The sequence below is a fragment of the Malurus melanocephalus genome, unplaced genomic scaffold, assembly GCF_030028575.1.
Source record: "Malurus melanocephalus ecotype Western Australia unplaced genomic scaffold, MMel_1.1 scaffold_66, whole genome shotgun sequence".
In the NCBI taxonomy this organism is placed as follows: domain Eukaryota; kingdom Metazoa; phylum Chordata; class Aves; order Passeriformes; family Maluridae; genus Malurus; species Malurus melanocephalus.
This window is the reverse complement of record NW_026623298.1, coordinates 800,073-814,595: the sequence shown is the minus strand read 5'-3', so window position 1 is coordinate 814,595 and position 14,523 is coordinate 800,073. Positions and strand designations below refer to the sequence as shown.

Here is a 14,523-nt window from a genome sequence, read left to right as displayed (position 1 = left end):
AAGCTTCCTATTTAGTACACAACTGCTCAGTGTATACCACTGTGAATAGAAAGATAATTCTTACAAGAATATATAGGAAAAATAGTAACACATTCTGAATAACACAGCTCAAAGAAAAGAATCAATGCAAGGTCCTTCCTTCCTCTTCCTCAATTCAGTACTATTTGGAATTAAATTTTTATTAAAGCTTGACGGAAACAAAATGGATAACAAAAAGATGAGAAATACTGCTTAGGAGCATATTTTTCTTTGTAAAAAATGAGCCAGAAACTTCTGTACACTCATTTAGCAATGTAAATGTCACTTTGTTTCTCCAAGCTTAAAGCTGAGAATAGCTCCAGGGCTTACTTGTGATGCAGAAATGTCCCTGTAATCTACTTAGAAAACATGCAGAACATTAATAGAAACTAGAATCTTGGAACATAAACGTAGCATAAGAAAAATGATAATTACTCTGTGGCTTAACATTTAAAAAGAGAATGAAGCATTATACATCAGCGTTTTTTATAKAAAACAAGTTGCAGCACATAGATGAGCAGGAAGTCGTTCACTTTAGAAACACAAATAATTTTGACATTATCGTGTACAATCTTTTCACACAGAAGAGAGGGGGAASAGGCAGAGATAGAGATTGTTTAAAGGCACCTGTTACCAATCACATCTTTTCATTTGTGTCTTCCCAACCCCTGCAGATACCCCTTCCTTCCCCTCTCCCCAACAAAGCAGTTTACTCCTTTTATCCACTAAGCTTCCACCCCTGATTAAACACGTACTGCCCCCGCCCCCCCCGATGACTCCAAAGCTTTTTATGAGCGTCTGAACTTCTCTCCACCTCTGTTTTTTTTTGCAGATGGCAGCTGTTACTACTCTCCAGGTTTCTAAATCCAACACATTGGCTTTCTGTCCTACGTTATTCCTACTCAATCTACTCCAGCATAACTTAATTACAGCTAAGGAGAGTATTACCCAGACTTTAAAGTATGACTAATAATGAAATGCTGAAAACCCATCTGGAATTCTCAAGGTCATTGCTGAGACGGAATTAAACTTTGGGCACAGGGAATTTAGCAGTGGGGCAGTCTCCAAGGACAATATGAAAGTAAGGCAAACATGGGAATATAGAAGTGGCTGGTCAAAGTAAGCAAAAGCAGAGATACTACAGGACACCTTGCTTCTCCACAAAAGAGGAAAAAAAGAGTAAGAACATCTGACTTCATTTTTGTTCTAGTGGGCAAAAACCCAGCATAACTATTGAGAACTACCAGGATTTGGTGCAGGATACTGACATAGGATGAATGCAAGCACAGAACCTACTAGATTCTCAAACACTGTGAACATTAGAATTTTGGAACGTCATGGAATTCTGAAATTCATATGGCCATGTTTAAAGTGTAACATTCATAGACATTTATCTAAATCCTTGGAAACTTCACCTGGACAATTTTTAGAAGCTCTGAAAAAGCTCTTAGAGSCCTTCATAAACTATGCATATCCTAATATGACTAATTAGTAACTGTTCCTCCTGCTTGAACCCATGGACTCTCTCTAATCTTAAACACACTTGGAAAATGCATTTGGCAAACATTTATCATAAATTAAAAAACAAGACTGATTTTTTTTTTTTTTACATTTTAAAGATACTGAAATAACTATTTTCTGTTCTTAATTTCACCTTTTTCACCTGTTTTGTATTTATCCCTGCTTATTACCTACACAATACTGCCTTATGCTTATCTCCTTTTCTTGCCTCCCACCAGATCCTCTRTTTGCTTGGACAAAATAAGCTAGACTTTTAATCTCTTTCATGTAAGAGCTCCAGGCAGCTGTGAAATTTCTCTTTTTTTCCCCTAGAAAATATGATATAAAAATACAAAATATCCATCCTACAGATTAAATTAAAAAAGAATTACATTTTAAATTTTTAAGATTTAATTTTTAGGAGCCTGGAAGGAGTTTGCAAAGTGGCCTTTTTCAGGAGACGTTGATTAAAAAGTGAATGTGCCTTTTCAGAATGATACAAAGTGAAAATGTAATTGTTTGTGAAACTACTTCCAAAATGCAATCAGTTCCTTTATAAGAAGATGACTTAGAGACAAGAGTTAATTTGTGTCTAGTTAGGAAAAATAAACACTAAGGAGATTTTCTTTCCAGGCTTTTGAACTGAAACATGTAAGAAACAAAAAAATGGCTGCGATTAAGATCCTGCATTAGGACACGTGAACTCTTAACCTCTTCCTCACACTGGGGAGTTTTGGACAATGCAACATTTATTTTATTTTGATCACTGCTTCTGCAAAACAGGGATAGTGTAATCTTCTGCTCTTCCTTGTGGGTATAATATTTGTGAGACAGGTGTTCAATTACTGTGGTGAAGGCCAGAGAAATATTCAGTTAATAAACAGGATTATTTTGACATATTGATAAGAAACTGTGAAAACCTGGAAAGGGGAAAGAGTTACATGGTTGTAAAGGAAAAGCATTAGATTTACTCATAAATGGTGAGTYATACATTAGATATAGAATGCTCCTCACCTGCCAATTGGAAAATAAATTCAACATAATAGTCATCACTCAGGCAATAAGCATTTTAATATAAGAACAGCTCAGAGTTTTTTATACTTTAATATGTTTCAAGTACAATAAGAGCTTGCAATGACTGACCAAAATAAATTTTAACTTGATATAGTTGAAGWTACCTACCAATTCAGATACACATATTTCGACAGAATTAACACTCAATTTGAGTGACACAACAATTTACTGACATAAGCTAACTGGATTCAAGTAAACAAATAGCAGTCAAACTCCATGTATCTGTTACCATTTAACTGACTGATATAAAATATGTTTATTTAAACTACTACCACATGTTTTCTACTTTGTCCCCTAGCAGACAGAGCCTGGTTTCTGGTTGCTAACTCACTTGAAGAGCCTTGGCACAGTAACACRTGAATGTGTCAATAAGACAGGTGACTAGTTCAGCAAGTTTACATTCTATCACTTGTATGCACAGCTGCTAATGTACGGTGAGTGCACAGATGTGTAAAGGAGATAAAATATCAACAGGTTGTCATATCTTCTTACCCAGTGTATAATATTCATGTGCTTATAACTAATCATATCTGCATAAACAACTGTGTTGTAGATTAATGGCTATTGTAAACAGCATAAATTGGCAGCATTTATGTCAAAAATGTTACCCTTTTATTTCTTAGGACAATGATTTCTTAGTATTAGTTTTACTTTTATATGTCAAAAATTACCGTATTGCCAGACTGCATCACATCCTGGTGATTTCAAGCAGTTAAAAAAATACTGTAAATGAAGTCCTTTATATTCATACAAATGGAAACTGATCTCAGCACTTGGAAGAACACCTATTAAAGTCTTCTATTGGCATCTCTTACACCACTGTCACATTTTTATTTTTATGTCTCCTACAGTAGTTCTATTTGAAACATAAAAAGAACTTCTCCATTTGCTCTACTTGTTCTGCTTCCCCCTCCCCCAAAACCCAGTGGATTATGAACTTCACATTAAAAATATAATAGTTAATTTTCAAGATTTTAGAAGTCAGTTTCTACACTCTGTTTGAATTGAAAAGCTAAAATAGATTTAATTGTGCACATTATTAGTTTTCTTTATTATGACACATCTGCATCTTAAATTTCTGAAGAAATAGTACAATGCTAGTACATCAAAGCATAGCAAATTTATAACCTCTTAAATGTAACCTCAGGAAATTATTACTAAAACTTCTTGCCAAACATCTGAGTGCTGACAGACTGCCCTTCCAAATTTTCATCTGAAGTTTGAAAGCCAATGGATAAAGTCTAGAATTGCACTTCTGATGTTACAAAATACTAACAACTGCTTTAAGCATGAAAGGCAATGGAATTGCCAAGATCACAGAGCTCATGGTAAATATTTCTTTTAGCCAAGACTGAATGTTGGAATGAAAAATGCCAAACCAACAAACTAGATAAAAGGAATCATGCATCATGAGCTTCATCAAAAAAAGATTGAGTGCATTCATCCTACTTAATTTCAGCTTAACAGAGAACTGCACTTCAGTGCCTTTAAGTCATAGATTCCYGTTATATGCCCAAAAGGATAAAGTCTGGATGTAGATAAAGGATGGCACAGAAGCTGGTGTTCTATACGCTACAGTTTTGGACACAAAATGCCCTCTTTATCACCTCTTTATATGTAATATTGACATATAAGTAATTTTACTTGCTTTTTTCTTTGCTGGACTCTCTCCAAAGGTAATTCAAACTTCTGACTTAAGAGACAGCAATATACTTTTGTAGGGGTATTTTTTTGGCCAGGTTAGGTTTCTCTTTAGTGATTTGAATGGTCCTACCACAGCATTAGAAATGTGTCAGAGCTGGTGCAACAGGAGGAGAAAGGAGGAGAATCAGGAGCAAAGAGGAAGGCAGTGTTAGAGCAACTGGGTCGACTCATGCATGATGTATAATTTCATCTGGATTTATGCTTTGAAGGAATGCTTTCCTTACTCATCCTTCTCTGCCTATWCAAAGACACGTGGCCAGCAAGTTCCAAATATGGAGACAAGTCATGCAGTTAATTAGTTAGTGGGAAGAATCAAAACTATAAGTTGGGGTTGATATGGTCTGGTTATTCCATTTAAGAGCCAACAGTGTAAAGTTCAGTTGATTAAAAGGAGAACACAGACTACAAATAATAATGAAAAGAAAAATTACTCTGGAGATTTGAAATATTTTTTTTTTTAAAAAAAGCCCCACACTGTTTACTGGAAGGTAATTAATGGGAGACCCCATTGTTCCTCCAAACAATGTTTTAYGCTCTTCTGATGGATCTGGAAAAGAATTAAATAATAATATCTTGAAAAAACATACAAAATATCTTATTCTAAAATTATCTGCAAAATTTGGCTGTTTTAATTTGCTTCTCGCACTAAGGGGTTTACAAGTGGCATCAGAATAGTGTGCACCCCAGACCATTCTGAGAGCTCAGAGARGATGGGGCACTGGGAAGTGTTAATTATGAACCTCCAACAACATGCTCTCAGCATCATCCTAGACACTGAACATTCATGGTAATGCCACTTAACTCCCTCTAAAAGGAAAGTTTGCGCTTAACCACATGAAGAATGCAAGAAATTTTATCCTACCTCCCAATTCTCAGAGATCTAAATGAAAAACTACATTAAAAAGTTTTCCACATTMATTTACTAATTAATTCAGACAAAAAAAAAAGAAGCAACAGGCCAAGAAATAGTCAGAATTTGGGYCAAGAATACAGTCTAAAAAAACCCCAACCTTTCTTTTTCTCCTTCATGGGTGGACAGAAGCTTTTAAGGCTTTGCATAACCAAATAACTAGACTTCACTTTGATTTCGTACAGCAAAATATAAKAATCATCATCAAATTAGATGTCTACATAATTTGAAATAATGAACTATTTTATTACATTAACATTTAGTGTAATTTTTTCCTGTAATAAAAGAGCTCATGTAAGAATCCTACAGAAATTCTTCCAAGATTCAAAGTATAATTTCCAACTTTCTTCTTCTAAAATTAAAATCTGTGAAAAGAGATTAATCATGATTGTAAGTACTTTATTTAAAAAGTATATAAAATGCTTTAATTCCCTCCAAAGCAGCATTATGAATCTAGCTGATATCACAAACAGATAGAAGTAAAAAAAAAAAACTCCCAACCCCTCAAACTCTTAACATTCCATTAAAAAGAGTTAATACAGTCTGAGACCACACAGGCTGGAATACCTTAAGACAAAACTGTACACTCATTGAAACGCATCACTGGAAGACAGCATTAACATTTTTTTGGCATTTTGCTTGTACTTTTAGCACTTCACTTGTAYTTTTAACATACCTAAGCTTCATTTTATCTTAACTATGGATATCTTTGGTTTATCTATTCAAGAATTCTAATGTTTCTACTTGCAAACATGAGGGCAACAAGGTAATTCCTAACAAGACATGACAGTTTAGTATATGCAATGACTAAACAAGGCTGATAGTAACCCTGTTACATGATAGCACATACCAAACACATAAACCCATAACTCATCTTTTTTTTTTCCAAATAGTATGAATCTGTATTTACAGGTTGCATGTCACTGTTTAAAGGAGTTAACTCTTTACCAACCYGAAGAGAGGAAATTTRTATTMTTTATTTCTACCATCAAGGAGAATTACTGGAAAATTATGATGTTACTGCAAATTTAAATATTTTATTAAGATGGCAAAGAAGTATAGTTAAAGACTATTTCACTATCCTCCACGAAGATTTCAATATATGAGATGATTGCCTTTTAGAGAAATTCATAAACTGTAAGACTACTGGAAGAAGTTTGCATTAGAAGCAAAAAATAAAAGGCTGCRTTAGGAATAAAGAGAAGTGACACAAGTTAAACTTACACACAAACACAAAAGCTACTTGTTCTTTTCATTCATTTTCCTGAAACAATTTTTTAGCTTACTTTTTGTTCCTTAGGAGGCTTTGTGTGTTGCAGTGGCATTTCATAGTCTTCTTCCCTCAACAATACAACTTCTAAAGTTTTTTCTCAGTATTTATACCCTTTTCTGCAGAAGCATCTTTAAAAAGCACTATCACTGTTTGACAAAACCAGTATGACTTATATGTCCTATTTTTAATGGATRTAAAAAGAAATTTGAGAAAATAGTAATGATTTTGGAAATATTTATTAAATTTTTTAACATTCACGGCATGAGGAACATTGAAAAAGTTTGTTGCAGACTCAAGCATTTGCTTTTCTTTTTCAATCAAGCCTGTGTCCACCAGCCTTCCTTGCTCGTTTGACAGGGTTAAAAATTTTAAAATAGTGAAATGGCACAAAGAAGCAAACTRCTCCATATCAGGAATAGTTTATGAGGGTATATTACAGGGGCTAATGTCTGAATGCAAACAATSTTGTACAGCTTTCAGTTAGAAATTTTATAGTTTTCTTAGAAAACATTGCTAAATTTTTCTTTTATCATTTTCTACTGTTTTTAATCAGCTGCAATGCATGATCATTGATATGACACTACTAAAACTAGGCACCCAAGGTGTGACTACTTTGTGAGCACAACTAGTTGGCAGCACTCCTGCTTGGGAAAGAAGGAGTAGGAACAGGAAATTTTGAAAGAAATGAATCTGAAATTAGGCCAAGGGCCTACAATATTGGAAAAAACACTACATGTTTATACAATAAAGTCATGTTTCCTCAGAGTATTTTTCAAATCATTAATATAAGGCTATGATAAAGCATGAATATAATGGTAATGTTTATAAACTATCCAGAAATCTTTAAATCATAGATTAGTTTGRGTTGGAACTCAGCAAACAAAATTAGTAGTTTTCATTTAAGCTGAGGCTCACTTGGACTCAGCTGTCAGTGAAATTGTTTTGTTTTGGTTCTAACAAAAAGTATTTTTTAAGTGCTTGGGAGAGACAAACTAGTTTAGACCAACTCATCACGTGGAGTTTTGTTTACTGAAGGGAACTCGATGAATGCAATGAAAAGGAAATGAGGGAAAACAATTTTGGAGGAAGAATGAGACTTCAGGAGGTGCATGGATAGTCAGTTTTCTATGAAAATAATGTATTAAAATGAGTGATAATCCAATCTCTGACAGGATAATTTAGGGGAGCTGTAGCTTCCTTGAAAGGAATATCCCCATCTTTTCTCTTACTAGTAAGAGAACTGCAAGATGTTGTCAAAGAACTATTGATATAACTCTATGATCACTTTCTGAACAGGTAACTGGGTGGTTAGGTCCCATCACTCTGTATATATAACTTGCTTTGCTTTTCCTCATATTCATAATTCTTGATTTGTTAATGTTGTTTTTTTCTCTGCAAATCCTTGCCAAATCATTCAGCAGCTCTGGGAGATGATTTAATAGCTGCTCAGATCAGCTTTTCAGCTTTTGGGTTTATGTCTTCAGTACTCCTTAGCTTCAGAAAATTCTATCGTACTAYTGACATTCTCAGATTCCCACAGTAAACTTCATTTATTTTCATCCTTTGTTTCAGACATTGAATCTGCAGATTTTCTCTCATATGCCATGACCTATTAGTCTCTTAAGATTGCTTAGATAAAAATCTTGACAAAAGCCTTTAGGGTTCCCTGAATGGCACAACTTTTCACACTTTTAGATRTGAGAGTGTATTCCAGTCCAGTAGTACCCTGATCCTTGCCCAGATGAAACTCAGGTAAGTACATAAAAATGTACCCAACTCTTCTCTGAATGAAATCTGGGTAACAATAGTCTTGCTTCCTTTCCCTACCCCCTATTTTGGAGTTGAAAAGAAATTGAAAATAATGTATTGGAATTGAATTGCACGATACTTTGATCCAGTGTTTGGCTGCACAGACTGGGGAGCATGGAGAGATCCTGGGGCACACTGTGTAGACATTGCAGATTACATGTGTATCAATTTCATTGTCTTTATCTAGATACTTGTTAAATGCTTGCAGTTGCCAAACACTTTGCAWGGCAAAAGAAAAGAAAGAACAGAGGCACTACATCATCAGAGAAAGTTTAACAACTGAGAGTACAACTGAGACCCTCCCCAGTATCCGACAAACACAATCACCTGTGTTCCTGAAAACACCACAAAAAGACAAAAAAAACCCCAACAAATCAAACCAAAGTAAACCATTGTTTTCTCCATGGTTTAAGGGCCAGTAGGGAAAAAGTGCACTTATGGTAGTAATATTAAAAAAGGAAGATTACCTCACGGTCATTTAGAAGTCTCTCCAAATCTGCTGCCATTTGATTCTTGACACGCAGCAAAGCTGTCTTTTCTTTATTTAAAAGACTGGTAAAAAGAGGATAGGAAATGCAGTAATAGCAACAGATAATCTCTTTTAATCTTGTATTCTGGCTGAAACACKCATTTTCTAAAGCTAAATACTGGCAACAATAAAAATCTGCTCAAGTAATTGTATCAAATGATCCTTCTCTATATTCAAGCACTGAAATTTTTATAAATGGACCCAAATGTACCAATACATACAAAACCTTGTTTTAGTCAAAAAGAAAAACTACTTAAAGCCTTCATAAGCCTTTTATTTTTTCTGTCTCTGAAGGGTAATTTAAATGATCAGAGTCTTCTATTATTATATTTCAGTTTCTTCTAGGCAAAATAAGCTTATTTTATAAGCAAAGTAAGACTTCTTCTATCGTCACTTCTGTATCAAAATGTGGATTTCTTTGTTGTATTTTTCACTAGCAGTAGCACTCTGTTCTCACTATGAACTCKTTTTATACTACTGTATTTAAAATTCAGAATATAGCAAATACAAGGAAGAAAAACATGCATTTTAGCTGGATAGTTTCTATAAAAATTGTAAACGTATTTTTTCTTCTTTTATTTTTTTTTTTATTCGAGGATAATGCATGGGATCAAGCCTGTCCTATGAACCAAGTATGAAAACTATCTTAGCATGAAGGCATGCCTTTATAGCAGAATGTAAAGTTTAACTTTAATCCTTCTTTGTTTTCAGTTATAGAATATGAACATTTGAAATGTTTAGCATACACACTGGGATTCCAGGCAGCAGTTCTATTATAACTACATATATTTTCATATTTAGTCCCAACATCAATTTCTAACATTTAACTTCAGACTAATGCATGCATAACACCACCATATAATCTAGTTTGTTAGAACAGCCACAGAGATTTTCTTGGAAGACATGTAATATATGCCATTATCATGACTTAACTAAACAGGTTGTACAATATAAACTGTAATATAAATCAACAACTGKGAAAAATGCAATTCTGCATATGGAACGCAAAGATGTAATACTGAGTACAGGTCAGGAGTTCAAAAGTAAATGTATTAAAATTTTATAAATGGAGCAATTACGTATGTTGCAAACACAAATTATTTAATATTTCCAGTATTTGACCCAAAAATGACCAACAAAATAAATCAATCTTTAATTGGCCATGTATCATCTGCTTGTTTCAAATAAGCAATATCATCCTTTGCCCCAGAGATTTTCTGGCAGTTCCTTGCAAGCCCTGTGTTGTAAATTATGACTGTCAACTACTTCTAGGCATTCATTAATTCTCAGAAAAAAAATGTATGCTTTTGCCAAATGACTCAGTTGTTTCAGTATTTAAAAGGAAAGTATTAACATTTATGAAAAGCTATAAAAATATTTTAATATTTTCAAGACTTTTATTTTCAGTCATATTTTTAATCATGATGAAATTGCTGTACTTCTTTTTCTTGGGTTAATGTGTTGTAACTTACATGTCACTTTTTCCTGGATTTCTGTATTTCCTAAGAACATAAACTAAYCTTTCTAAAGGCTCACAAACTTATTAGAGAAGCAATAATACAATTTTCTCTATGACTTAAGTAGTGCRCTGAATAAGCAGCAACATCAGTCTTCATGACTGAAACAGAAGTTAATGTTTGAGGTTCAATTTCTTCTACAGAAGAGAACCTATTCTACTTATATTAGCTATACCTTCTAAAACAATCTGAGGTGAATGATCCATGTAGAGCAGTTCTAATTTTCTTTGTTTATAGTCAAATATAGSACACAAACTACTACATAATTAAGTAGTACTTGATGTATTTTCTGTCATACATATTAATATAGAATTACCAAAGCATGTGCAGACTTTAGATTTGGTAGTTTTGCAATACTTGTGCTTTTTCAACRTTGCAGATGGAAGGGGTTAATTCATGTACTTCTGAATGAATACTGCAAGAGGCATATACACATTTAACAGAGCAAGAGAGCAGTTACCAGACAGAATGATAATATATGAAWCAGCAATACTTTCAAAAGCTCTATCCAGGGATGAAGACTGATAATTTCAGTCCCTGGTTTTAAAATCTTCTGGACCAGCATCTTAGATATCAGCAAAGAGGTTCTAGCTTTACCCTACCTTACACTTACATCAAAGAGTAGTTTAACCTAGTCTAGTTTTAACTRGTGGTGTAACAAATCAGAGAGCAGCTTTACAATTTGTTTCAGTTGACCTAAGTGAAAACTGTTGTTAGAGGATCACCCTTCCCTCACCACATGCTGGTAGCCTAGTCTTTTTGTTGGTACTAGACAATWTGTCACCACGTAAGAAGGTCCCTTCACTGATCTGGATGGATGCTGGAATCTTTCTAAAGGTTATCTTTCACATGGATCACCAAAGGAAATTGAATTACCCTGTACAGTGGAGACCTGTAGCTGAAGGCAAGGATGAGTGCTCCGTTTGGTGATGGAATGGCTCAAGTGTCTTGCTATGATTCTGAAACCACCATCTACCAGTCTAGGCAAACCAGCTTCTCACACTGGAACTCAAGGGCTGCAACTTTCATCTAAAAAGATGACAGTGCTCCACAGTCCTGATCACTCACCCTGAGTTTGAAGAAGGTGTCCTTTTTGAGATGTCATACAATTGTGCCCCCAAAAAGGTTASAGAACTAACTGAAAAGCAGTGCAGGTCCTGCTTTTTCTGTGTGCTTTTCCAGAAGAAACCAAAATGTCTGGGAGGACATCCAGTTTCATTCCATCATGYTTTTAAAGCCTAGCCAGGTATGAATCCAGGTACCAGGAATGCAGGGCTTACCATAAAATACACTTGTCATATACATAGAGATTGCTCATAGCAACCACTGGCTTGTTTTGTCTTGCTTCACTCAGGATCTAAAGCCAAGTTAGCTTGGATATCGTAAGTCAGACATTTTTAGGTGACATGATTTTTCTGGAGAATGGAGACTAACATTTCCCAGTTTCAGCTTTATAAACTCTCTTAAGTTTGGGCAACTAAACCATCTCAATGCTTCRGTGTAAATATACTAGTTATTATCCTGTTCAGAAGCTTCTATAAKTAGATATTCTGAATAATATGTTTATGTTGGACACACAAAATAAATATGGGTTTATATAATACTGGATTTTATTGCTACTTCTATTCAGTTTGAAAAAAAAAAAAAAGTAGGTTTCTTTTTCCAGATGCTGTAAGAAATAAGGATTGTGCCTTTCTGTTAATTTGCTCTTACAGCATGAAGTTGAATAGTCCAACACTGAATTATTTTTTTGTATTTTATATTCAGATATGAATRGTATACATAAAGGTTTTGTACAAAAAAACAAGTATCTAATATAGCCATATTGTGAAACTACCCCTTGTCTGCAAATTACAGATGAATAGCTCAAAGCAGGCAGTTAATTACTAGTCTAARTCAAATTTTGTTCTTAAGTCACAGTTAGGGAGGTATAAGACGTTTTGCAAATAAAAGTTCTTTACAAGAGAGAATACCTGACAAATCAGTGATCTCTCACTGTGCAGCTAAACATCCACAGCTCAATTTTTAAATGGATTTAGGAGAGTTAAAAAACAATTTTAATGATTTTAATTGGAATGCTTCAGGAGGCTTAAAAGCATATCCATGAAGTGTSCAAATTAAAATTACTTTTTCAAATTGTTTAAAAAAAAAACCCAAACCATTTTTTAAAAGTTGCTTTACAGGTCAGAAAATGTAAAAATTTTGCTTGGAGCATTTCTCAGGTAAGCTGCAGTGCTGTTGGAATAGATGATGCATATTTCACAGAATGGTAATGCTCTCATAAAAAGCTCACTGCCCATTCTTTGATGGGAAAAGCTCCTCTAATACTCTATGCTGAGCCTCATGTTTGSACGGCAATTAGAGAACCCAAAATGTTTAGGTAAGGAACATTTCAGTACAAAGCTTCTTAGTGTGCAAAATCCTTATATGGCTTCTAGATTTGCCACACAGTTAAGGCTTTTGAGAAGTGATTTTGGGTAAGTGAGCCTCTTTTAAAACCAGCCATTGGTACTGAGAAAWTTGAGTAACTGCATTTAAAATAAATACCCTTTCTTTATGAATGAAGTCCTTTAATGTCTCCAGTTATTTATAACTTAGATGTTTTTAGCAGAAAATTATGTACCAAAACTACAATTACTTCACTACACACATAAGAATGAAACTCAGAGATTTGTTTTCCCACAGCATGACATAGTTATAAGCATTTTTTTTCAAGAGGAGTGTTAAATGGGATGTTTTCATTTCTAGCTGAAGAACTGTATGCTGGAGACATTTCTTTATAGCAGCAAGGAGTCATCCTCACAGATAGCACTGCTCTTACTAACCATCACTATTTACTTTTATTAATGAGAGTGCTATGTGGTCTAATATAAATAAGAAGTTACTTAATAGAGTATTTTGAGATATGCAGATCACCTATAAATTCATCCTGCAGATGCCCTGTCACTCAAGACCAGAGGTTTTGTATCTGAAACATATCTGCAGGTACWTGGCTCAGCTCACAAGAATACAAAGTGTTCTGCTCCCAGAGCCAAGTTCTCTTCAAGGCCAAGTGCCAGGACAGCCCATGGCTTGCCTGGGAGAATTCTAAGGGGATGGGAATGAGAGTGGCAGTRAACACTGTATGTGGGCAACCCCTGACCTGACAGAGCCTCCATTACTGCTCAACAACCTCTCCTCCTCAAGAATTACCAGAGGTACCAGAAGTACTGACTSTACTTCTCCTTTCAGTGACAAGTTGGATGGGGCTTTGAGCAACCTGGTCTAGTGGCAGTTGTTCTTACTCATGGCACGTGGGTRGAATTAGATGGTCTTTAAAGGTCCCTTCCAATCCAAACCATTCTATGATTCAGTCTGACAGCTGTTGACACAGACAACCCTGAGCAGCACTTGAACAGTCCTTCCACTGCAAAGATATTTTGATATGAAGGTCTGAAAGGCCGACAGACCAGCCTTAGCTCTAAGGATGAAGGCAGGTAAGTTGCTCTAGATAAAGTGAACTTTGAAGACCATGCTGGAAGGAAACTTAGATGGATCTGCAGGACTTGTCAAAAATATTACATCAAAATGATCTGCATGAATATTTACCATTCCTCTTACAGCAAAAACAGCTGTCAGAAATGACACTTTAATAGAATTATGAGTGTGGAGAATCCTGAATATATCTGTTACCTGTTAATGGACCACTGTATAAGTGATTTTGGGCCATTCTGTGAAAAATTGATGAAGATAAGGCCCAAGAACATCCAAAATAAGATTTCTGTCATAGATAGCCTTCCTTGCATTTGTCTTCTTCTTATGCCAATTCAAGAACAGCCTATTTCATCACAGAGTCAAACCTGCATCCAGTAGCAATCAAAAAAATTCTCAATAGACATAGAAATACAAAGTGCTGCAGGTTGCTGCAAAACATTTATATGGTTGCAAGAAAGTACTGACTCATCATCCTGGGAAATCTGCTGGAACTTAATCATCTCAGGAATATGTTCTGAAAAGGTTATTGGACATGATCACTGAGTACAGAAGGCAATTATGGATTAAGACTAAAAAAGTAAATTCACTTGCAAATAAGTCCTTGCTGATCCCTCCGCACTCAAGTGGGAGGTGAAAGAGAACAGTGACACTGATAACGCAGATGTGACTGCTCTGCTTGGGGAATCCATGATTTACATAATACAGAACCATTTTT

At 34.9% G+C, this 14,523-nt stretch overlaps 1 protein-coding gene across 2 annotated transcripts in view; it reads right to left on the bottom strand.

The window, feature by feature from the left end:
• The window catches only part of PIBF1 (progesterone immunomodulatory binding factor 1), a 105,447-nt gene that overhangs the window by 12,679 nt on the left and 78,245 nt on the right, over positions 1-14,523 (bottom strand). For both annotated transcript variants that reach the window (XM_057366466.1, XM_057366464.1), the window contains one exon: positions 8,756-8,840. In XM_057366466.1, coding sequence (XP_057222449.1) covers positions 8,756-8,840 — 85 coding nt within the window. The remainder of the gene's footprint in view (positions 1-8,755; positions 8,841-14,523) is intronic.